This window comes from Papio anubis, chromosome 4, assembly GCF_008728515.1.
Source record: "Papio anubis isolate 15944 chromosome 4, Panubis1.0, whole genome shotgun sequence".
Lineage (NCBI taxonomy): Eukaryota > Metazoa > Chordata > Mammalia > Primates > Cercopithecidae > Papio > Papio anubis.
The window spans coordinates 143,877,826-143,900,023 of record NC_044979.1 but is presented as its reverse complement, the minus strand read 5'-3'; the positions used below and the strand labels follow the sequence as shown (position 1 = coordinate 143,900,023).

General features: G+C 53.1%; 1 protein-coding gene across 3 annotated transcripts; it reads right to left on the bottom strand.

Moving 5' to 3' along the window:
• Positions 1-126: 126 nt before the first annotated feature.
• C4H7orf26 (chromosome 4 C7orf26 homolog) lies at positions 127-21,769 on the bottom strand. 3 transcript variants are annotated; one of them, XM_003895710.5, is made up of 6 exons: positions 21,054-21,769; positions 19,818-20,039; positions 16,742-16,907; positions 10,165-10,692; positions 6,664-6,703; positions 127-885 (listed from the first exon to the last, which is right to left on the bottom strand). In XM_003895710.5, the coding sequence occupies exons 1-6, from the start codon at positions 21,747-21,749 to the stop codon at positions 684-686; spliced, it is 1,854 nt and encodes a 617-aa protein (XP_003895759.2). In that variant the 5' UTR covers positions 21,750-21,769; the 3' UTR covers positions 127-683. The 3 variants fall into 3 exon arrangements, with proteins under 3 accessions (XP_003895759.2, XP_021791338.2, XP_021791337.2); XM_021935645.2 differs by lacking the exon at positions 127-885 and adding an exon at positions 5,816-6,160; XM_021935646.2 differs by lacking the exons at positions 127-885; positions 19,818-20,039 and adding an exon at positions 5,811-6,160.
• Positions 21,770-22,198: the final 429 nt, after the last annotated feature.

Below are 22,198 nucleotides of genomic sequence, written 5' to 3'. Positions count from 1 at the left end.
ACTCCAGCCTGGGCGACAGAGCGGGACTCCGTCTCAAAAAAAAAAAAAAAAAAATTGGGAAGGAAATGCCTGCAGTTGGAAGCAACATTTATGAAGCTGTTAAAAATACATTCCATAAAGTCTACATGACTGTTTAGAAAAATTTATTGGAACATATGAAAGGAAAATTTAGACACCCCCAATAAAACTGAGAAGTTCCTTTCTGAGGTGAGGGGAATTCCTGACAGCTTCCCTGAGCAGCGCTGCACACAAGTTTGTGGTCACTACGCAGCCTGGGCTCAGCTCACGGGGCTGCGGAAAGAGCCCACTTTTTCTGGCGGGGACACATCGTCTTCACAAGGAAAGAGGCCAGACACATGGGCCTGCACCTGTGGTTCCTCCCGTCACACTCCTCGCCACACAGGCTGTGTGTCTGAAATGCGCAGAGAACAGAGGCTCCCAGGTCCGGCATGTTTTAAAAACGCCCGCAGCAGGCTCTCAGCAGAGGCTGGACTCTTCCCTTCACCATCCAATCTGGATGTCGAAGAATGCGACCGACTGGACTCCGTGACACCGAGACGGTTCTGCCGGCGGGGAGGGGCCACCCGGCCACTTCCCCGAGGTTCTCTTCTGGGGGACCGGCCACCCCTTCCTTCTCGGAAGGCTTCGTCCAGCGAGGGCACAGAAGGCACACGCGGGCCGGCCTAGCGGATGGGCCTGAAGGGAAACGTCACGCCCGAGATGAAGGTGTGCCCGGGGTGCGTGGGCAGGGCGGGGTGGGCAGCGGGGTGGGCCGGGACGGCCCCGTAGCCCAGCGGGGGCGTGTGGATGTGGGGGTAGAACCCTGGGGGGAGCGCGGCGTGAGGCGACTGCTGCACGGGACCCGAGATCACCAGCTGGAGGAGGCTGCGAACACAAGGAGAAGCGTGAGGGCGGGCGGACGCCGGGGACTCCGCAGGTGCGCACGGCTGGCTGACCCCGAACCCCGCACCCCACCGGGGAGAGGCACCGACACAGGCACGGACCACCCGGAGGTTCAGGCTGTGGACGCGGAGCAGCAGTGGCAAAGCCAGGACCCCACAGGCGAGGATGCGTGGGAGCGTGGGAGCGGGCTCTGCACGGGGCCTACGGCCCACGGAGCTCCAGCCACAGCACTCCCGGGCGCACAGCCCACACAGGCGGCCTCCATGTCAGCCTCTGCAGCTCTCTGCTGCGCTGGGACACACAGGACAGCTGGCCACAGTCTCCTCAGAGCCGCGAATGACCACGCCCTACCTGAATTCCAAGTAGAAGCCCCAGGAAGCTGGCCTTGCAAATGACTCCGAAATTCGGAGTCCTGAAATCCAGAATGAGTCCGGTGCGGCCCCCTTGGGGACGGCCCAGGCCTGGATCCAGGACCTCCGGGACTCGCCCACCTCCCGCCCCGCCCCACGCAGCTTCAGATCCCCCCACCCTGCCCAGCACCCAGCACCGGGGCTCTGAGAATAGCTGCACGCACGCTTTCCCCATCCGCCACCGCGCTCCCACCAAGGCCCCTGAGCCCCAGAGGCCTGGACCTCCCATGCTGGTGGTACAGCACACCACGGCCCCCACTTCCTGGAATCCTCCTTCCCGCAAATTCAACCTGACTTTCCAACACCGGGTCGCTTCCCAGACTCCCGAGTTTCTCACACCCTTGCCTTCTAACCACACCCTCCCCAGGATTATCCCCTAACCCCCCAGAACTCCCTGGCTTGGCTCATCACCCCCAGCTCCCCCAGCTGAGGCGAGGCCTGCCCCGTCCTGTGTCAGCCGGAAAGGACCAACTCCCCATAGGTTCTCCCCAATCAGAACCTCTCTTGGCCGGGTCTGGTGGCTCACGCCTATAGTCCCAGCGCTTTTGGAGGCCGACTGCTTGAGGCCAGGAGTTCAAGACCAGACAGAATACAGTGAGACCCCATCGCTACAGAAAATAAACTAAAAATTAGCTGGGCGTGGTGGCGCACACCTTTAGTCCCAGCCACTCAGGAGGCTGGAGGCTGGAGGATTGCTTGAGTTCAGGAGTTCAAGGCTGCAGTGAGCCATAAGCCATGATTGTGCCACTGCACTCCAGCCTGGGAGACAGAGCGAGACCTGACTCAAAGGAAAAAAAAAAAAAAAAAAGGCCCTCTGGGGCCCTCCCAGCTTCAGGTCCCAGGCCTCCTCCCTACCCTTGCTTCCCCCATTGGAAGCTTCTGCTGCAGACAGATGGGCTCTGCTCACCCGTCTCCTGACCTGCCCCAGGATCTTGCTCCGGCTGGGTCCCGTGTCTGCAGCACCTGTGCTGGTCTCTCCTAACACCAAGGCCTGCCTGCCGGGTTCTACTCACATCCCGTCCCTCAGCCAAGGCTCCGTCCCTGCACGTTGTCCTAACTGGGTCCCACAGCAGCCCGTTTTCCCAGCCATTTCACCCTTCCGACAGCCCTGCCTGCTCTCCTTCTACTCCCCCGTGCTCTGTCAAGGGGCTGGTCTGTCACAGACTGAACCCCCAAGCTCCGCAGTACAAAGGCTTGGACCCAGGGCCCCCAGGAGGGGTTCAGGCAGTAAACAGAAGGTATGTGGAGGGCTGGTGCATTTAGTGCCCAAAGCGCTTCTGAGCCCCTTTTCTTTCTGTTACTACTACTAAATAACTCTGGGTAAGTAATTTAGCAAGAGATTAATGAACCCAAGGAGGAGGTACTGCAGAGGCCAAATTGTGGTCATGTGATGATTTGAATATGTACACACCCTGCCAGAGATAGAAAGCACTTCAAGAAGTTTCCAGTCTATTTGGAAAGACAATGAACACAGAGACTGTCAGAAATCTAAGAGGTAGGCCAGGCATGGTGGCTCACACCTGTAATCCCAGCACTTTGGGATGCCAAGGCAGGCAGATCACCTAAGGTCAGGAGTTCGAGAACAGCCTGGCCAACATGGCGAAAACCCGTCTCTACTAAAAATACAAAAATTAGCTGGGTGTGGTGGTGGGTGTCTGTAATCCCAGCTATCCGGGAGGCTGAGGCAGGAGAATCGCTTGAACCCGGGAGGTGGAGGTTGCAGTGAGCCGAGATCACACCACTGCACTCCAGCCTGGGTGACAGAGCGAGGCTCTGTCTCGGGAAAAAAAAAAAAAAAAAAAAGGAAAGAAATCCAAGAGGTATTCCAGGCAACCCCCTGTCCTTCCCCAACAGCCATGCCTGGCCTGCCCCTGGGAGGTCAGGGCTCCCCAGATCTGTCAGGAGAGGCAGCCACCAGCTCCTCGGAAGGAATGGAGTCAGAGGCTCCAGAACAGGACCAGCAGGGGACTGCTGAGAAGTTCCAGGGGGGCTCTAATGTTGACCCCGAGTTAAAAGACTCGGACAATACAAAGGATTTGTATCCTGCTGTCTTTTAAATTCCCTGAAGAAAACACTAAAATGTTAAATAAAAGTGGTGGACAAAGAAGGGAACTATCACAAAGGGATTCCTGCAGGAGGGAAAGGTGCCAGCTGATACCAGCAATGTCCTCCGATGCTGTGGAAACTTCTAGAACCCAGACCAAAAAAAGGAAAAAGAGGCCAGGTACAGTGGCTCACGCCTGTAATCCCAGCACTTTGGGAGGTTGAGACAGGGAGATCACTTGAGGTCAGGAGTTCCAGACCAGCCTGGCCAACATGGCGAAACCCCGTCTCTACTAAAAATACAAAAATGAGGCATGGTGACGGGCACCTGTAGTCCCAGCTACTCAGGAGGTTGAGGCAGGAGAATCACTTGAATCCAGGACACAGAGGTTGCAGTGAGCCAAGATCACACCACTGCACTCTAGCCTGGGCGACACAATGAGACTCTGTCTCAAAAAAAAAAAAAAAAAAGAAAGAAAGAAAGAAAAGGAAAAAGAGGAGAGGAAGAGTGTGGGCCCCTGGGAGAGGTGGCCCTGTGATCTCTCTGTGCTGCTGTTATGACACCTCAGGCAGGACAGTCTCACCCTGGGGACTGTTCCCTTCTGCCCCCTCAGGCTTTGTACCCACCCAGACAGCTGCCCCAGCTCCTCCCTTGCAGAACCTGGCAGAGTAAGTGTGGCACGGATGGGAGTCCCCAACCCTCACACAAAGATGCAGTTCCTCTGCAGGCTGTGGACCAGCATCCGGCTGAACCTCGGACTCGAGTTATACATGTCTGTCTCAGCCTGCGAGCGCTACCCAGCGCTCTGCCGCTGGACCTGACACAGCCAGCGGGCCAGGCCAACGCTACGTGCACCCCCAGGGCTGCCGAGCCGCGTGCTGCCCCCTCTGTCCACACTGCTCGCCAACACCTACCCCTGGAAGCCTGCTTCTCCTTGCTAAAGACCAGTGTGAGGGCTCCGAAGGAAGAACATTACTAACCCCACCAAGCTCACTTTGTCATTTCTATTAACCCTGTACATGTGCACAGGAGTTCTGCTTTCCACCATCCACATTGCCTCCCCAGCAGTCAGTTACTATTTTTAGCAGATGCATTATGTTCCATCCTCCTGATGTATCACAACTCATTTACTTAAGTATCACCACGCTGTAGAACAAGTTGTTTCCAGTTCTTTGCTAGTTAGTAACTGCATCTGTACTAAACATTTTTTGTGCATACAAAAATCAGTCTGCTGTGGTGGTACACACCTGTAGTCCCAGCTACTTGGAAGCCTGAGGTGGGAGGATGGCTTGAGCCCAGGACGCAGAGGCTTGCAGTGAGCCAAGATCATGCCACTGCACTCCAGCCTCTGCAACAAAGCAAGACTCTGTCTCAAAAAGAAAAAAAAAGCAGCTGACACTTACTAGATATTCACTACAGGCCATGTACTAGTTTAAGTGCATTCTGTGTTTTCACTTTTCTTTTAAGAGACAGGGTCTTGCTCTGTTGCCCAGGCAGTATGGTGGTGATCACAGCTCAGTGCAACCTCAAACTCCTGGGCTCAAACAATCCTTGTCTCCGCCACTCGAATAGCTGGGATTACAAATGCATGCCACCATATTTGGCCAATTTTTTTTTTTTTTTTTTTTTTTTTGAGATAGAGGTTTGCTCTTATTGCCCAGGCTGGAGTGCAATGGTGCAGTCTTGACTTACTGCAACCTCTGCTTCCTGGGTTCAAGCAATTGTCCTGCCTCAGCCTCCCAAGTAGCTGGAATTACAGGCGCCTGCCACTTGGCTAACTTTTGTGTTTTTAGTAGAGATGGGGTTTCACCATGTTGGCCAAGCTGGTCTCAAATTCCTGACCTCAGGTGATCTGCCCACCTTGGCCTCCCAAAGTGCTGTGATTACAGTTGTGAGCCACCGTGCCCAGCCTTTTTGTTTTTTTTGAGTCTGGCTCTGTCACCCAGGTTGGAGTGCAGTAGCACCATCTCAGCTTACTGCAATCTCCGCCTCCTAGGTTCAAGTGATTCTCCAGCCTCAGCCTCCCAAGTAGCTGGGATTACAGGTGTATACCACCACGCCTGGCTAATTTTGTATTTTTAGTAGAGATGGGGTTTCACCATGTTGGCCAGGCTGGTCTCAAACTCCTGACCACAAGTGATCCACCTGCCTTGATCTCCCGAAGTGCTGGGATTACAGGTATGAGCCACCACATCTGGCCTTTTTATTTTTATTTTTTAGACAGAGTTTCACTCTATTGCCCAAGCTGGAGTGCAGTGTCGCACTCTTAGCTCACTGCAACCTCTACCTCCCGGGTTCAAGCGATTCTCCCGCCTTAGCCTCCCGAGTAGCTGGGATTACAGATGTGCACCACCATGCCCGGCTAATTTTTGTATTTTAAGTAGAGACGGGGTTTCACCACATTGGCCAGGCTGGTCTCGAACTCCTGACCTCAGGTGATCCACCCTCCTCAGCTTCCCAAAGTGCTGGGATTACAGGCATGAGCCACCACGCCCAAGCCCTAGCCTGTTTTTACTCATTTACTCCTCACAAAAATCTTACAGTGAGAAGCTGGTGGAGGCAAGAGGAACATGAGACAGGTCCCATGGTTTTCTTGATGTTACAGATGAGGACTTCAGGCAGAAGGCAGGGAAGCTGCCCAAGGACATGTGGACTTTTGGAAGTGGCAAGGCCCGGATTCTCTCCACAATCTGACCACAGTTCCCACTTTTCACCTGACGACTGCATTTGCGGAGGTCTCCACGTGGCAAGGAGTGGGATGACAAATTCACAAACACCACTGCGTCTCATCCTCACTACCACCCTGTGAGTCAGGGAACAGTATCACCCCCATTTTACAAGGGGGTAAGCTGAGGCACAGAGACAGGTCAAGAGACTTCCCGAGCATCACAGCCAATCCCAGACAGGGACACGCTCAGAACCCAGGTCCGTGCCACCTGATGGCCAAGCGCTGGCAGAGTGCTCTAGGACTGTGGCTCAGCCAGACTTCCCAAACGGTTGTGCAGTTCACAGTGTCACCAACAGAGGGCCGCCCGCGCCACACCCACCACTCAACAACTCGACAGGTGCACGCTCACTAGGGACTGGCCTCTTTCAGGGACTTCCAGCATGATGACCGTTTTTCGGGTTTACTTTCTACTTGAGTTCTGTTCACGGGCGTTATCTGATCGTATCCACGCCTCACTTCTCATCATGTCCTTACCGGGCTCTCCCCAAAGAACCCAGGACAAAGGGGTTCACCCTGTCTTGCCTCCCTCCACCCTGCCCCAGCAAGCTGGCCCAGCTAGGAGTCTTGAGGATACTTACTTATTATGGGGTAGCCTGGAGCACAAGGTTCTCAGGTCATCTGCAATTAAGGACATATAAGATTAACGAACATACTGGAGATAACATGGGGAAATACACACTGGTATTCTTTGTAAGGATGCTAGCAAGACAGCAAGAGTGCCTCATACTACATTTCCCTAGCGTCATTTAGAAACTGAGTCCGGCCGGGCGCGGTGGCTCAAGCCTGTAATCCCAGCACTTTGGGAGGCCGAGACAGGCGGATCACGAGGTCAGGAGATCGAGACCATCCTGGCTAACACGGTGAAACCCCGTCTCTACTAAAAAAATACAAAAAACTAGCCGGGCGAGGTGGCGGGCGCCTGTAGTCCCAGCCACTCGGGAGGCTGAGGCAGGAGAATGGCGTGAACCCGGGAGGCGGAGCTTGCAGTGAGCTGAGATCCGGCCACTGCACTCCAGCCTGGGTGACAGAGTGAGACCCCGTCTCAAGAAAAAAAAAAAAAAGAAAAAAAAGAAGAATCTGAGTTCTCCTTGTATTCAATTTTTGCTTTAAAAAATCCATCCCCTGGCCGGTCACAGTGGCTCATGTCTGTAATCCCAGCACTTTGGGAGGCCGAGGCGGGCGGATCACCTGAGGTCGGAAGTTTGAGACCAGCCTGACCAACATGGAGGAACCCCGTCTCTACTAAAAATACAAAATTAGCCGGGTGTGGTGGTGCATGCCTGTAATCCCAGCAACCTGGGAGGCTGAGGCAGGAGAATTGCTGGAACTCGGGAGGGGGAAGTTGCAGTGAGGCGAGATCGTGGCACCGCACTATAGCCTGGGTGACAGAGTGAGACCCCATCTCAGAAAAAAAAAAAAAAAAAAAAAAATCTGAGTTCTCCTTGTCTTCAATTTTTGCTTTAAAAAACCCATCCCCAAACAAAAGATGGCACTTAGGAAAGGAGGCAGCCCTGCTGGCAATTTGTCAGATGGCTGGAAAAAGCCCAGAGGCTGGGCTCTCCCTGGGCAATCAGGCACCCAAGGCAATCTAAGAGCAGCAGTAAGACGGGAAACCCACGGCCAACCCCTGGCACCATAGGCAACCTTTTGAGTGAGGCAGTTGCTAAAACGCAAACCCAAGCATGTCATTAGCACCATATCATTCTCCAGGGAGAGTCCAAGGACTGAAATGCAGGAGAATGAAGGAACCTCAGAACAGGCCATGAGGCTGGCACAGTGGCTCCTGCCTGTAATGTCAGCCCTTTGGGAGGCCTAGGCAGGAGGATCGCTTGAGCCCAGGTGTTTGAGACCAGCCTGAGCAACATAGCGAGACTTCATTTTTACAAAAAATTTAAAAATTAGCCGGTGTGGTGATACGCACCTGTAGTCTTAGCTACTCAGGAGGCTGAGGTGGGAGGATCACTTGAGCCCAGGAGGTCGAGGCTGCAGTGAGCTATGATCGTGCCACTGCCCTCTAGCCTGGGTGACAGAGTAAGAGCTCGTCTTCAAAACAAACAAAGACCAAAAAACCCACAGGCAGTGGGAATGTTGTCTGTTATCAACGGGGAAGTGGTCACATGACTGTAACCATTAGTCAAAACTCATCAGATCCTGCCCTTAACCCACATCATTGTATTGTGTATAAATTATGCCTCAAGGCCAGATGCGGTGGCTCACGCCTGTAATCCCAGCACTTTGGGAGGCTGAGGTGGAAGGATACTTGAGGTCAGGAGTTTGAGACCATCCTGGCCAACATGGTAAAACCCCGTCTCTACTAAAAATACAAAAATTAGCCAGACGTGCTGGCACATACCTCTAATCCCAGCTACTTGGGAGGCTGAGGCAGTAGAATCGCTAGAACCCGGGAGGCAGAGGTTGTAGTGAGCCGAGATCGGGCCACTGCACTCCAGCCTGGGCAAAGCAGCGAGACTCCATCTCAAAAAAAAAAAAAAAAAAATGCCTCAATAAAAAAGGACAAAGAAAGGTGCAGAGGCTCATGCCTGTAATCCTAGCACTTTGGGAGGCCGAGGCGGGAGGATCACTTGAGCCCGAGTTTGAAACCAGCCTGGACAAGAAAGATGGTGAGACCTTGACTCTACACATTTTTTTTTTTTTTTTTTAGATGCAGTCTCGCTCTGTAGCCCAGGCTGGAGTGCAGTGGCGCGATCTCGGCTCACTGCAAGCTCCACCTCCTGGGTTCATGCCATTCTCCTGCCTCAGCCTCCCAAGTAGGTGGGACTACAGGCACCCGCCACCACGCCTAATTTTTTTTTTTTGTATTTTCAGTAGAGATGGGGTTTCACTGTGTTAGCCAGGATGGTCTTGATCTCCTGACCTCGTGATCCGCCCACCTCGGCCTCCCAAAGTGTTGGGATTATAGGTGTGACCCACCGCACCCAGCCCAAAAATTTTTTAAAAAAATTAGCTAGGTGTGGTGGTACACACTTGTAGTCCCAGCTACTCTGTGGCTGAGGCAGGAGGATCACTTGAGCCCAGGAGTTGCAGACTGTGGTGAGCTATGATCGTGCCACTGTACTCCAGCTTGGGCAACAGAGCGAGTGTCCCCATCTCATAAAAATAAAGAAAGAGAAATGGAAATAAAAAAGGACACAGAAAAAGAAAAAGGGGGCCGGGCACAGTGGCTCACGCCTGTAATCCCAGCACTTTGGATGGCCAAGGTGGGTAGATCACAAGGCCAAGAGTTCAAGACCATCCTGGCCAACATAGTGCAACTGTCTGTACTAAAAATACAAACATTAGCCAGCTGTGGTGGCGCATGCCTGTAGTCCCAGCTATTCAGGAGGCTGAGGCAGGATAATTGCTTAAACCCAGGAGATGGAGGTTGCAATGAGCCGAGATGGCACCACTGCACTCCAGCCTGGACAATAGTGGGGGACTCCATCGCAATAAATAAATAAATAAAAATAAGATAAAATAGGCCGGGTGCAGTGGCTTAAGCCTGTAATCCCAGCACTTTGGGAGGCCGAGATGGGTGGATTACAAGGTCAGGAGATCGAGACCATCCTGGCTAACACGGTGAAACCCCGTCTCTACTAAAAAAAAAAAAATACAAAAAATTAGCCGGGCGTGGTGGTAGGCGCCTGTAGTCCCAGCTACTCGGGAGGCTGAGGCAGGAGAATGGCATAAACCCGGGAGGCAGAACTTGTAGTGAGCCGAGATCCGGCCACTGCACTCCAGCCTGGGCGACAGAGCGAGACTCTGTCTCAAAAAAAAAAAAAAAAAAAAAAAGATAAAAAAGAAAACGGGTTCCTCGAAAGGAAAGCTATCTAGGCTCTCGAGGAGTCCCCAGTCCTGGGCGACACTAAGACCTCCCATCTGTGGGATGTTAGGACCCTGACGGGGTAAGCAGGGAGGGTGGAGTGCAGGGGGCGCCGCGGGGGTACCTTCCTCCCCTGTGTTCACTAGGAGGAAAAGAAGTCCTAAATGAAGCAAAAACAGTGTCTGTCCAGGATCCCCTCTTCCTTCTGCAGGGCGGTGGTGTCCCCGCACCAGGAGGCCTGGGCCAGGGAGGCACCCACCTCTCGTGCACAGCAGAGCTCCTGAGGCCATGGCCACCTGCAGAGCCTGCGCCAGCCGGTCCAGCGAGAGCTCGATCTCCTGGGAGGCGTTGAGGGGGTTCAGTTCATCCGCCAACCTGTTGATCTCCTCCACCAGCGGGACCATGTGGTCGAAGAGGACCAGCCCCAGGCGCCCGTACAGATTCTTCTCGGTCAGGTGCAGCTGCAGCGTCATGAGGACCTGCAGGACGCTGAGGTGGAGTTTCGAGTACAACAGGTGGGAGTCTCTGTCCATCCCCACGCCCGGGTCCTTCGTGACCTTGTTGCTGACGTGGCCATTGGATAAGGGGGGCTTCTTTCTCCTTTTGTAAGCCAGGGGGGCCTTCACGCACCAGCGGATCAATCCAACGAGTGGGGTGAGCTCTAAGAAACCTATTGGCAGATTGGCCGCAATCGGAGTATTTAAAAAAGTGATGAGAATCAACCTTGGGTCCTCAAAAATCCAGGTGACAATCATTTCAAGCAAGTCCATAGGTGGGATGAGGTCATCTGCGAATAAAGACCATTAGGTCAGGAGCGCTCTTGGCCTCGAGGACAGGGAGAGAGGGAGCATGACCCCAGGGCCCACGGAACTGCCCGCCTGATGGTCCGGATCACGCCTCCTGGCTTAGCTACCTTCTGTCTCCTTTCCTAGGACGTCCACTCCAGGGGGACTGGGACTCTCATCTCAGTCACTGTCACATCCCAGTGCCCAGTCACATCAGTGGAGCAAGGGAGAGGCTGCAGAAATACCTAAGTCTACAATTCCCTGGAACTCCACCATGCTTTGGAGAAATGTCCTCCTGCATGTTAATTTAGATAAAATTCCACGCTTTTTCTATCCCACACTGCCACACGTCACCCCTTCCCTCCTGAGTATGTGTCCTCCCTGTGCTCAGTGTCTCCTGTATGGGGCAGTGACAGCAATGGTGGCCTTCAGGGACCAGCTCAGAATCCCATCAGTCATCTGGCAGCTGCCAAGGGCTGCCCCAACCCCAAACCTGGAACCCTCATCTAAGCAACCCTAGGAGATATGATCCCTGAGATCTGGCAGGCTCTGTGGCCTAGACAGAGAAGAACAGATGGTGACACTTAGTCTGGGCTTCCTATGAGCCCAGCACAGGTCTCAACGCTCTACACAGACGAACGCATCTAACCCGGCACAGGTCTCAACGCTCTACACAGACGAACGCATCTAACCCGGCACAGATCTCAACGGTCTACACAGACAAACATGTCTAACCCAGCACAGGTCTCAACGCTCTACACAGACGAACGCGTCTAACCAGCACAGACGAACACATCTAACCCAGCACAGGTCTCAACACTCTACACACATGAACGCGCCTCACTCGGCACAGGTCTCAATGCTTTACACAGACGAATGCATTTAATCCTCCCTCTACCCCAGCGGTTAGTCTCATGCAAAGGACAAGGAAACTGAGGCACAGTCATGTCAAGTGATTTCCACAGGATTCATTGAAAGTATGTGGCCCAGGCTCACACCTGCAATCCCAGCACTTTGGGAGGCCAAAGTGGGACGATCACTTGAGTTCAAGAGTTCAAAACCAGCCCTGGAAACACAATGAGACCCAATCTCTACAAAAATTCTTAAAAATTAGCCAGGAGTGGCCGGGTACAGTGGCTCAGGCCTGTAATCCCAGCACTTTGGGAGGAAGGGGCGGGTGGATCACGAGGTCAGGAGGTCGAGGCCATCGTGGCTAACACGGTGAAACCCTGTCTCTACTAAAAATACAAAAAAATTAGCCGGGCGTGGTGGCAGGTGCCTGTAGTCCCAGCTACTCAGGAGGCTGAGGCAGGAGAATGGCCTGAACTCGGGAGGTGGAGCTTGCAGTGAGCCGAGATCACGCCACTGCACTCCAGCCTGGGCGATAAAGCTAGACTCCGTCTTAAAAAAAAAATATATATATATATATATAGCAGGAAGTGGTGGTGCACACCTATATTCCCAGCTATTCAGGAGGCTGAGGTAGGAGGATCATTGAGCCTGGGAGGTCAAGGTTGCAGTCAGCTGTTGTTGTCCCACTGTACAACAGCCTGAGCAACAGAGTGAGATCCTGTCTCAGGAAAACAAACACACACACACACACAAAAGCGTATGGCCCAGATCTGACCTCAGCAGCCTGGCTTTTAATCGGGAGGCTATACTGCACATGTGGGGCTTGGTGTGCAATGCCCTTAGGCTGGCTGTGTTCATAGGAGTGGGTCCTCAGCCCCCTCTCTCTGGGGCTGTGCCCACCATCTGAGATGATTCTTGCCAACTGTTGGAGTATGAACAGCCCTGCCCGCCTACTGTGGTGAGACAATGGCTACAGCGGGGAGCAGCTGCTGTCCTGTGCGCCACCTTTTTTTTTTTTTGAGACAGAGTCTCACTCTTGTCACCCAGGCTGCAGTGATCTTGGCTCACTGTAACCTCCGCCTCCCGGGTTCAAGCAATTCTCCTGCCTCAGCATCCTGAGTAGCTGGGACTATAGGCACCTGCCACCACACCCGGCTAATTGTGTATTTTTAGTAGAGTTGGGGTTTCGCCATGTTGGCCAGGCTGGTCTCGAACTCCTGACTGCAGTGATCCACCCACCTAGGCCTCCCAAAGTGCTGGGATTACAGGAGGGAGCCACTGCGACTGGCCATGTGTGCAGCCTCTTGATTCCACAGAGATGTTTCTGTCTGGGCAACGCCAGGGTCATATCCACCTCTTCACTGTATCCCTGCCCCCTGAGATCTGAGCTGAGGCATCTCCAACAGCCTGTAGCTAATGCGTGTGTGTGCACACACTTGTGCAGGTGTGCCCTCAGCATACACGTTGGCGTGTGCACTTCGTGAGTCCTCAGTCTTTAGGATCCCAGTTAGGGTCTCTAGAGTCCCGCGTTTTCAGCACCATTCCCGAAAGGGGGGATATTATTATGTGGGTATCTTCCTTTTTGTGCTTTGAAGACACAGCCTCCCCCAAGAATGCTCTCCTGTTACCAGAAGTGCCCAAGATCAGCTTCAATCACCATTCAGATGGTGACTTCCAGGGCCACCGCTGTGTGGCAGTGACTTGAGAAATCATCAACTCCTCAATGGACTTGCTGGCTTAAGAGAAAAACACTGTGTTTCAGATCTGCTCTGCTGTGTCAGTGGCATTCCTTGAATATTCTTTCCTGTTCCATATGCTAACTCATCCCTTCCCAATGGCAAGGCCAATTTCTGTACTCATTGGCCTGGAATAACCAATGACATAAAAGGTAGGTCGGGTGCGGTGGCTAATGCCTGTAATCCCAGCACTTTGGGAGGCTGAGGCAGGGAGATCACTTGAAGTCAGGAGTTCGAGACCAGCCTGGCCAACAGGGTGAAACCCTGACTCCACTAAAAATACAAAAATTAGCCAGGCATGGTGGTGCACACCTATAGCCCAAGCTACTCAGGAGGCTGAGGCAGGAGACTCGCTTAAACCTGGGAAGTGGAGGTTGCAGTGAGGGGAGATCACACCACTGTACTCCAGCCTAGGTGACACAGTGAGACTCCATCTCAAAAAAAAACAAAAAAAACAAAAAGGCAACTATGATACCATAGCTGGGTTCAGTGAAATCTTTCTTACTGGAAGATGAAAGGCCTGAATACCGCTCCCAGATGTTAACAGCTCTTAGGAAGCCTTTGGAGGAGAGAGCTAGGGGAAATCCCACTGCAGCGGCATGGCCCTGCTCCCCACGACCTGCCTCCCATTCCACAGGCAAACTGCTAGGAAAAGGAGAGTATGAAATTAGCATCTGCGGCTGTGCACGGTGGCTCACGTCTGTAATCCCAGCACTTTGCGAGGCCGAGGCGGGCGGATCACGAGGTCGGGAGATTGAGACCATCCTGGCTAACACTGAAACCCTGTCTCCACCAAAAATACAAAAAAGTAGCTGGGTGAGAGGCTGAGGCAGGAGAATCGCTTGAACCCGGGAGGTGGAGCTTGCAGTGTGTCAAGAGGGCACCACTGCACTCCAGCCTGGGCGACAGAGCAAGACTCCATCTCAAAAAACAAAAACAAAAAAACAAACAACAAAAAAAGAAATTAGCATATAAATATGGCATGCACTTACATGTTCACAATATTGCCACACAAACTTTCTCAAGAGAGCTAAAAAGTCTAACAACAAGAAAAAGGTGGCCGGGCACAGTGGCTCACACCTGTAATCTCATTACTTTGGGAGGCCGAGCTGGGTGAATCACCTGAGGTCAGGAGTTCAAGACCAACCTCGCCAACATGGTGAAACACCATCTCTACTAAAAATACAAAAGGTAGGCAAGTGTAGTGGCACACACCTATAATCCCAGCTACTCAGGAGGCTGAGGCAAGAGAATCACTAGAACCCAGGAGGCAGAGGTTGCGGTGAGCCAAGATCATGCCACTACACTCCAGCCTGAGCAACAGAGTGAGATTCTGTCTCACCAAAAAAAAAAAAAAAAAAAAAAAAAAAGGACAGATAAAAGAAAGCTCGGCTGGGCGTGGTGGCTCACACTTGTAATCCCAGCACTTTGGGAGGCTGAGGCAGGTGGATCACGAGGTCAGGAGTTCGAGACCAGCCTGGCCAATATGGTGAAACTTTATCTCTACTAAAATTACAAAAATTAGCTGGGCGTGGTGGCGTACGCCTATAGTCCCAGCTACTCAGGAGGCCGAGGCAGGAGAATCGCTTGAACCCAGGTGGCGGAGGTTGCAGTGAGCTGAGATCATACCACTGCACTCTAGCCTGAAGCGACAGAGGGAGACTCCATCTCAAAAAAAAAAAAAAAAAAAAAAAGAAGTCTCAAAAATAGTCAGGAAGGTCGGGTGCTGTGGCTCCCACGCCTGTAATCCCAGCACTCTGGGGCTGGTGGTGGATCCGCGAGGTCAGGAGTTCAACACCAGCCTGACCCAACAGGTGAAACCCTGCTCTGCAAAGCAAAAAGTGGCTGGTGGTGGCGCATGCCTGTCATCCCAGCTACTCAGGAGGCTGAGGCAGGAGAACTGCTTGAATCAGGACCGGGGAGGTGGAGGTCGTGTGAGCCGAGATCACCCCATTGCACTCCAGCCTGGGCAACAAGAGTGAAACTCTGTCTCCAAAAAAAAAAACAAAAAAGAAAAAAAAAAGTCAGCAGGCTGGTGGGAGACCAATACTGGACTGAATAAAAATGACAGATGCCGTTGAAGGCTTTCAAACTGCTGGTTTGGCTATCAACCCAGGAAGAGAGAGAGACTATTTGTCAGCCTTGTGAGCAGCAACAGCCAAGGGCAGAGAAGGATGAACCGAAAACAGCAGCAGAAAAGCAGGTTTTGTCAGCCAGGCCTGGTGGTGTGTGTCTACAGTCCCAGCGACCCGGGAGACTGTGGTGGGAGGATCACTTGAGCCCAGGAGTTTTGAGGCTACAATGAGCTATGACTGCACCACCGTATTACAGCAGCCTGCGCAACAGAGCAAGATTCTCTACCCAAAAAAGTAAAATAAAGAAAGTAGGGGGAAGATAAAAAGTCAAGTCATATGTCCGGGCAGTGGGTCACATCTCACCAGACAGCAGACCCTCGCTTTCTGGGCTGCCTGCCACTTGGACCACTGCACCTCAGGCAAATGGGGGATCACTAAGAATAGCTCCACCTTAGCAAATTGCACACATCCTGGTGGCCCACACCTTTAGCTTTTAGCCTAAATTAAAAACACACATTTCAGGCCGGGTGCAATGGCTCACACCTGTAATGCCAACACTTTAGGAGGCCGAGGTGGGAGGATTGCTTGAGTCCAGGAGTTCGAAACCACCCTGGGCAGCACGGTGAAACTCCATCTCTACAAAAAAATATAAAAAATTAGCCAGAAATGGTGGTGCAAACCTATGGTCCCGACTACTCAGGAGGCTGAGGGAGAAGAATTGCTTGAGCTCGGGGTTCAAGACCAGCCTGGACAATATGGCGAAACTCCGTCTCTACAAAAAATACAAAAATTGGCGGGGCGCGGTGGCATACACCTGTAGTCCCAACTACTCGGGAGGCTGAGTGCGGGGGGAGAACACTTGAGGCTTGGGGGCAGAGACTGCAGTGAGCTGGGATCACACCTCTGCACTCCAACCAGAGTGACAGAGTGAAACCGTCTCAAAAAATAAAAAAATAAAAACTCAGCTGGGCATGGTGGCACATGCCTGTAATTCCAGCAGTTTGGGAGGCCAAGGTGGGTAGATCACTTGAGGTCAGGGGTTTGAGATCAGCCTGGAACACAGTAAAACCCCATCTCTACTAAAAACACACAAAAAAATTAGCTGTGAGTGGTGGCGCATGCTGGCTGTAGTCCCAGCTACTCGGGAGGCTGAGACAGGAGAACTGCTTGAACCCGGGAGGGGGAGGGTGCATTGAGCACAGATCATGCCACTGCATTCCAGCCTGGGCAACTGGCTCCATCTCAAAAAATAATAAAAATAAAAATATACATTTAAGAGACAAAATGGCCAAAGCATTCACTGGACACTTCACCTGGGTATTCAGCAGAAAATAAAACTAGCCATTGATGGAAGCTTCTTTCATAGAAATAACCTGTTTCAAGTTTACCTGATGACAGGTCATAGAGCGCGGTAACGGAGGTGATGAACTGGCAGCAGAATCTCGGGCTGGCACTGAATATCTGCTTCAGCGTCTGAATGGATCCCGGCACCAAACAGCAGTAGTCATCCACGAGGGCCTTGGCTAACCTCACACAGTAGACCACGGGCGTCCGCTGGAAAGAAGCCACACAGTCCACGTAACTACAGATGTCGTGAGTAGACCAGCAACTATGCACACACGGTGAATACCATCAGAACTGGCAGAACCACTTCCAAGATGAAAAAAAGATGTTGATGGGGCAGGGTGCGGTGGCTCGCGTCTGTAATCCCAGCACTTTGAGAGGCCGAGGCAGGTGGATCATCTGAGGTCAGGAGTTCGAGACCAGCCCGACCAACATGGTGAAACCCCGTCTCTACTAAGAATACGAAAATTAGCCAGGCGTGGTGGGGCACGCCTGTAATCCCAGCTACTCGGGAGGCTGAGGCAGGAGAATCACTTGAACCTGGGAGGCAGAGGTTGCAGTGAGCCAAGATCGCGCCACTGCACTCCAGCTTGGGCAACAACAGCAAAACTTCGTCTCAAAAAAAAAAAAAAGTTAAAGGCTTACACTGAAGCAGTGGTGGGCAATCTAAAGCCCCCTGACCAGGCTGGGCATGGTGGCTCATGCCTGTCATCCCAACACTTTGGGAGGCCGAGGTGGGAGGATCACTTGAGTTCCAGACGAGCCTGGGTAACAGCAAGAACCCATCTCTATAAAAAAATAGAAAAAATGGGCCAGGTGCGGTGGCTCACGCCTGTAATCCCAGCACTTTGGGAAGCCAAGGTGGGCAGATCATGAGGTCAGGAGATCGAGACCATCCTGGTGAACACGGTGAAATCCCGTCTCTACTAAAAATAACACACACACACAAAAATTAGCCAGGCGTGGTGGCAGACGCCTGTAGTCCCAGCTACTCGGGAGGCTGGGGCAGGAGAATGGCGTGAACCCGGGAACAGAGCTTGCAGTGAGCAGAGATCGCGCCACTGCACTCCAGCCTGGGTGACAGAGTGAGACTCCAACTAAAAAAAAAAAATTGAAAAAATTAGGCGGGTGTGGTGGTACACACCTGTAGTCCCAGCTACTCGGGAGGCCAAGGCAGGAGGATGGCTTGAGCCTGGTAAGGTTGAGGCTGCAGTGAGCCCTGTGGTCACACCACTGCACTCCAGCATAAGCAACAGAGCAAGATCGTCTCAAAAAAAAAACAAAAAAAACCCAACACCTGACTGGGTATGGTGGCTCACACCTGTAATCCCAGCATTTTGGGAGGACGAGGCAGGCGGATCATGAGGTCAGGAGATCGAGACCATCCTGGCTAACACGGTGAAACTCCATCTCTACTAAAAATGCAAAAAAATTAGCCAGGCACCACTGATGGTGGGCGCCTGTAGTCCCAGCTACTTGGGAGGCTGAGGCAGAATAGCGTGAACCTGGGAGGCGGAGCCTGCGGTGAGCCGAGATCATGCCACTGCACTCCAGTCTGGGCGACAGAGCAACACTCTCTCAAAAAACAAAACAAAACAAAAAAACCATCCCACAGACCAAATTTGTCCCACCACCCGTTTCTGTAAACAATATTTCACTGAGACGTGACCATGCTTATTTGTTTGCCTACTGTCTAAAGCTGTTCTTGCACTAGAAGGACAGAGTAGCTGTGAAAGAGACTACAGGACCTGCAAAGCCTAAGACAGTTCACTATCTCGCCCTTTACATACAACATCTGCCGGCTCTTGTTTTACAGTTTACTTAGGAAACATCATTTCTGCCTTCAGGTGAGGAAATGACAACTTTTGTAATCCTACAGGATCCCAGGTGAGACGCCACAGGTAAAAATTAACAGCTGCTATCATATTGAAGAGATTCAGGAAAGTCTGTGAACTGTCACATGATGAAAAGGTTTGTTTACAGCAGTACTTGCTGAATTTCTCTCAAAATCCTGTTCTTAGGCCAGGCACAGTGGCTCATGCCTATAATCCCGGCACTTTGGGAGGCTGAGGCAGGAGGATCGCTTGACCTCAGGAGTTCATGACCAGTCTGGGCAACACGGTGAAACCGTCTCTACAAAAAATACAAAAACTAGCCAGGCATAGTGATGTGTACCTGTGGTCCCAGCTACTTGGTGGGCTGAGGTAGGAGGATCACTTGAGCCCAGGAGGCAGAGGTTGTAGTGAGCTAAGATTGCACCACTGCACTCCACCCTGGGGGACAGACTGAAACCTTCTCGCAAAAAAAAAAAAAAGAAAAGGGAAAAAAAAAAAAAAAAAAAAAAGAAAAAAAAAGAAAAAAAAACACGCCCTAATTTAAAAAAAATTTTTTTTTTGAGACTGAGTCTCACTCTGTCACCCAGGCTGGAGTGCAGTGACGTGATCTCAGCTCACGGCAACCTCCGCCTCCCATGTTCATGATTCTCCTGCCTCAGCCTCCCAAGTAGCTGGGACCACAGGCGGGAGCCACCACGCCTGGCTAATTTCTGTTTTTTCAGTAGAGACAGGGTTTCACCATGGTGGCCAGGCTAGTCTCAAACTCCTGACCTCAAGTGATCTGCCCCCTCCTCGGCCTCCCAAAGTGCTGGGATTACAGGTGTGAACCACTAAGCATGGCCTAAAAGAATAATTTAAACAAACAAACAAACAAACAAAAATTCCAGAAATCCAATTCAATGAGAATTCCAAACAGCAAACTCCTCAATTCCTCTTCAGAGACTCTCAGGGTCAGACTCTTTTTTTTTTTTTTTTTTTTTTTGAGACAGAGTCTTGCTCTGTCACCCAGGCTGGAGTGCAATGGCACCATCTCAGCTCACTGCAACCTCTGCCTCCTGAGTTCATGCGATTCTCATGCCTCAGCCTCCTGAGTAGCTGGGGTTACAGGAATGTACCATCATGCCAGGCTAATTTTTCATTTTTAGTAGAGACACGATTTCACCATGTTGGTCAGGCTGGTCTCGAACCCCTGACCTCAAGTGATTCGCCCACCTCAGCTTCCCAAAGTGCTGGCATTACAGGCATGAGCCACTGCACCCGGCCGAGGGTCTCTCTTGAGCAGTACCTGAAGCCAGGAGGCGGCACACTCCAACACCGGGATTCGACACACAGCCACCGCCATGGAGACCAGTTTTCCCAACAAGCTCATCCGGCTGTCATCGGCTTTGTTCCCTTGAGGGCTGAAAAGGGATGAAAAAATAATCTGCCGAACAGAGTCCTTGGTTTGCTCCTGGAAATAATTGCACATGATTTCAAGAAGTTGAAGCTCCTGAAGTGAATTCAGTCTCTGCAAAAGAAATCCAGGAAAAGCGTTAAGAAATGTGGCTGTAACGTACTTATTAACTCGTACGTTAAAAAAACAGGAAACAGACTGGGCGCGGTGGCTCACGCCTGTAATCCCAGCACTTTGGGAGGCCGAGGCGGACGAATCACAACGTCAAGAGTTCGACACCAGCCTGGCCAACGTGGTGAAACCCCGTCTCTACTAAAAATGCAAAACTTGGTCGGGCATGGTGGGTGTGCGCCTATAATCCCAGCTACTCAGGAGGCTTAGGGAGGAGACTCGCTTGAACCCGGGAGGTGGAGGTTGCAGTGAGCCGAGATCGTACCACTGCACTCCAGCCGGGTGACAGAATGAAATTCCGTCTCCAAAAAAAAAAAAGGAAAACAGGAAAAAAGTTTTTTTCCCCGTAGAACTTTTTGCCCTTCGTAAAGCTCAGGTGTCAGGGAGATCTTTGCTGTTACTCTTAGAAAACAGTCATATAGGCCAGGCGTTGTGGCTCACACCTGTCCAAGGAGAGATCTTGAGCCCAGGAGTTTGAGATCAGCCTGGGTAACACGGGGAGGCCCCAGCTCTACAAAACATCCAAAAATTAGCTGGGCATGGTGGTGTTGCATGCCTGTAGTCCCAGCTACTGAGAAGGATAAGGCGGGAGGATTACTTGAGCCCAGGAGTTCAAGGTTGTAGTGAGCTGTGATTGCACCACTGCACATCCTCCTGGAGGGCTCAGGACGAGCCTCTCGGTAACAGCCCAACAGACTTCTAGAGAGCGGGCAGTCCCCAGTTTGTCCCTTTAACACCAAGACTCGGCTGTCACACGCCCCGCAGACTGGACAGGCAGCTGAGCAACACTGCAGGACCCGGAGAGGGGTTTGCCGGCTGCTGCAGGAGCGAGGCCAAGCGCGAGCGCGGGGCTCCTGGACGTGGGGCGCCCGCGGCTTGACACAGCCCTGCATCGCCGGGGAAAAGGCCCGCCCGCCTGCCTGCGGCGCCCGGGCACCCGACCGTCTCGGGCCGCACCTTGGGCTGCGCGCTGCGCTCCTTGGGCACTTGGAACACGAACTCCTCCAGCAGCTCCACGGGGCCCTTATCCACGATGGGCAGCGGCGCGCTCTGCAGCTGGCTGCTGAAGTAGATGTCCAGGTGGTACAACACCTCCTTGGCGGCGCTCAGCGCGTCGCGGCGCAGCAGCGAGTGGCGGATGTCGCTCATGGTGCGGCCGCCGCGGCCCCCGCGCCGAGCGCGTCTCACTTCCGCCCGGGGCCCGGGGCTGAGCCGCTGCCCGTGGAGACAAAGAGGCGCGACACGGGCCTGGGCTGCGGCACCCGCCCGCTTGCCCGCCTGCCGCTGCCTGCTCCCTGCCTGCTCAGGGTGCCATCGCCGCTGCCGCCGGCCAGCGGGCGCCCAAAGGTCCGACTGCGGCGCCGCCAGGAGCCGCGGGAGCCGCCGCCGCGCAGCCGAACGGCGGCCGAATGCCGGGCACGGAGACGGCGGCCCGCAGGGGCCAAGCGCAGGCCTCGGCCCAGGGGCGCTCTCGGGAGGGCGCCCCCTGGCGGCGCGCGCGGTGAGGGGAGTGCAGCGGTCCCAGGTGGACCCCGCCCCAGGCCCCGCCCCCAGAGCCCGCCCAACCGCCAGTGCGGGCCCGCTCTGTCCTTGCCCAGGCTCCCGCGCGGACACTGCGTTGCGTTCAGAGCCGCCGCTGGTTGATTTCACCATGCTTTCCACCAGCAAGGATGCGGGGTGGTGCCGGGCTTTGGCTTGGGCCAGCGGACTTGGGTTCCCTGGCCGCCCCAGCTACCCGTCTTCACGTTTCCATCTGTTCTCAGCTGGGGAGCTACGGGGGTAGATGGCTGGAAGGACCCCTGCCCCTGATTCCCATTTCCCCGCCTCTCTGGCTGCGGGCTCCTTGGCCTAGCTGGGTGCAGAACACCTGCCACCTGCACTTGAGAGCCCTCCCACTCCAAAGACCTTCCGCACCAAGACCTCATTTCTGGCAGTCATCTCTCCTCTGAAATAGGTGGCAGTTCACTTTCACAATATTTAAACTAGTCAGAAAGGGCTTGAATGTGGACAGAGGAGGGCAGGCCGGAGGCCTCGCATGCAGGAATGTGCCTGGTGTACAAGCCCATACTGGCCAGAAGGCAGGCCTGGGTGAGGACACTGTT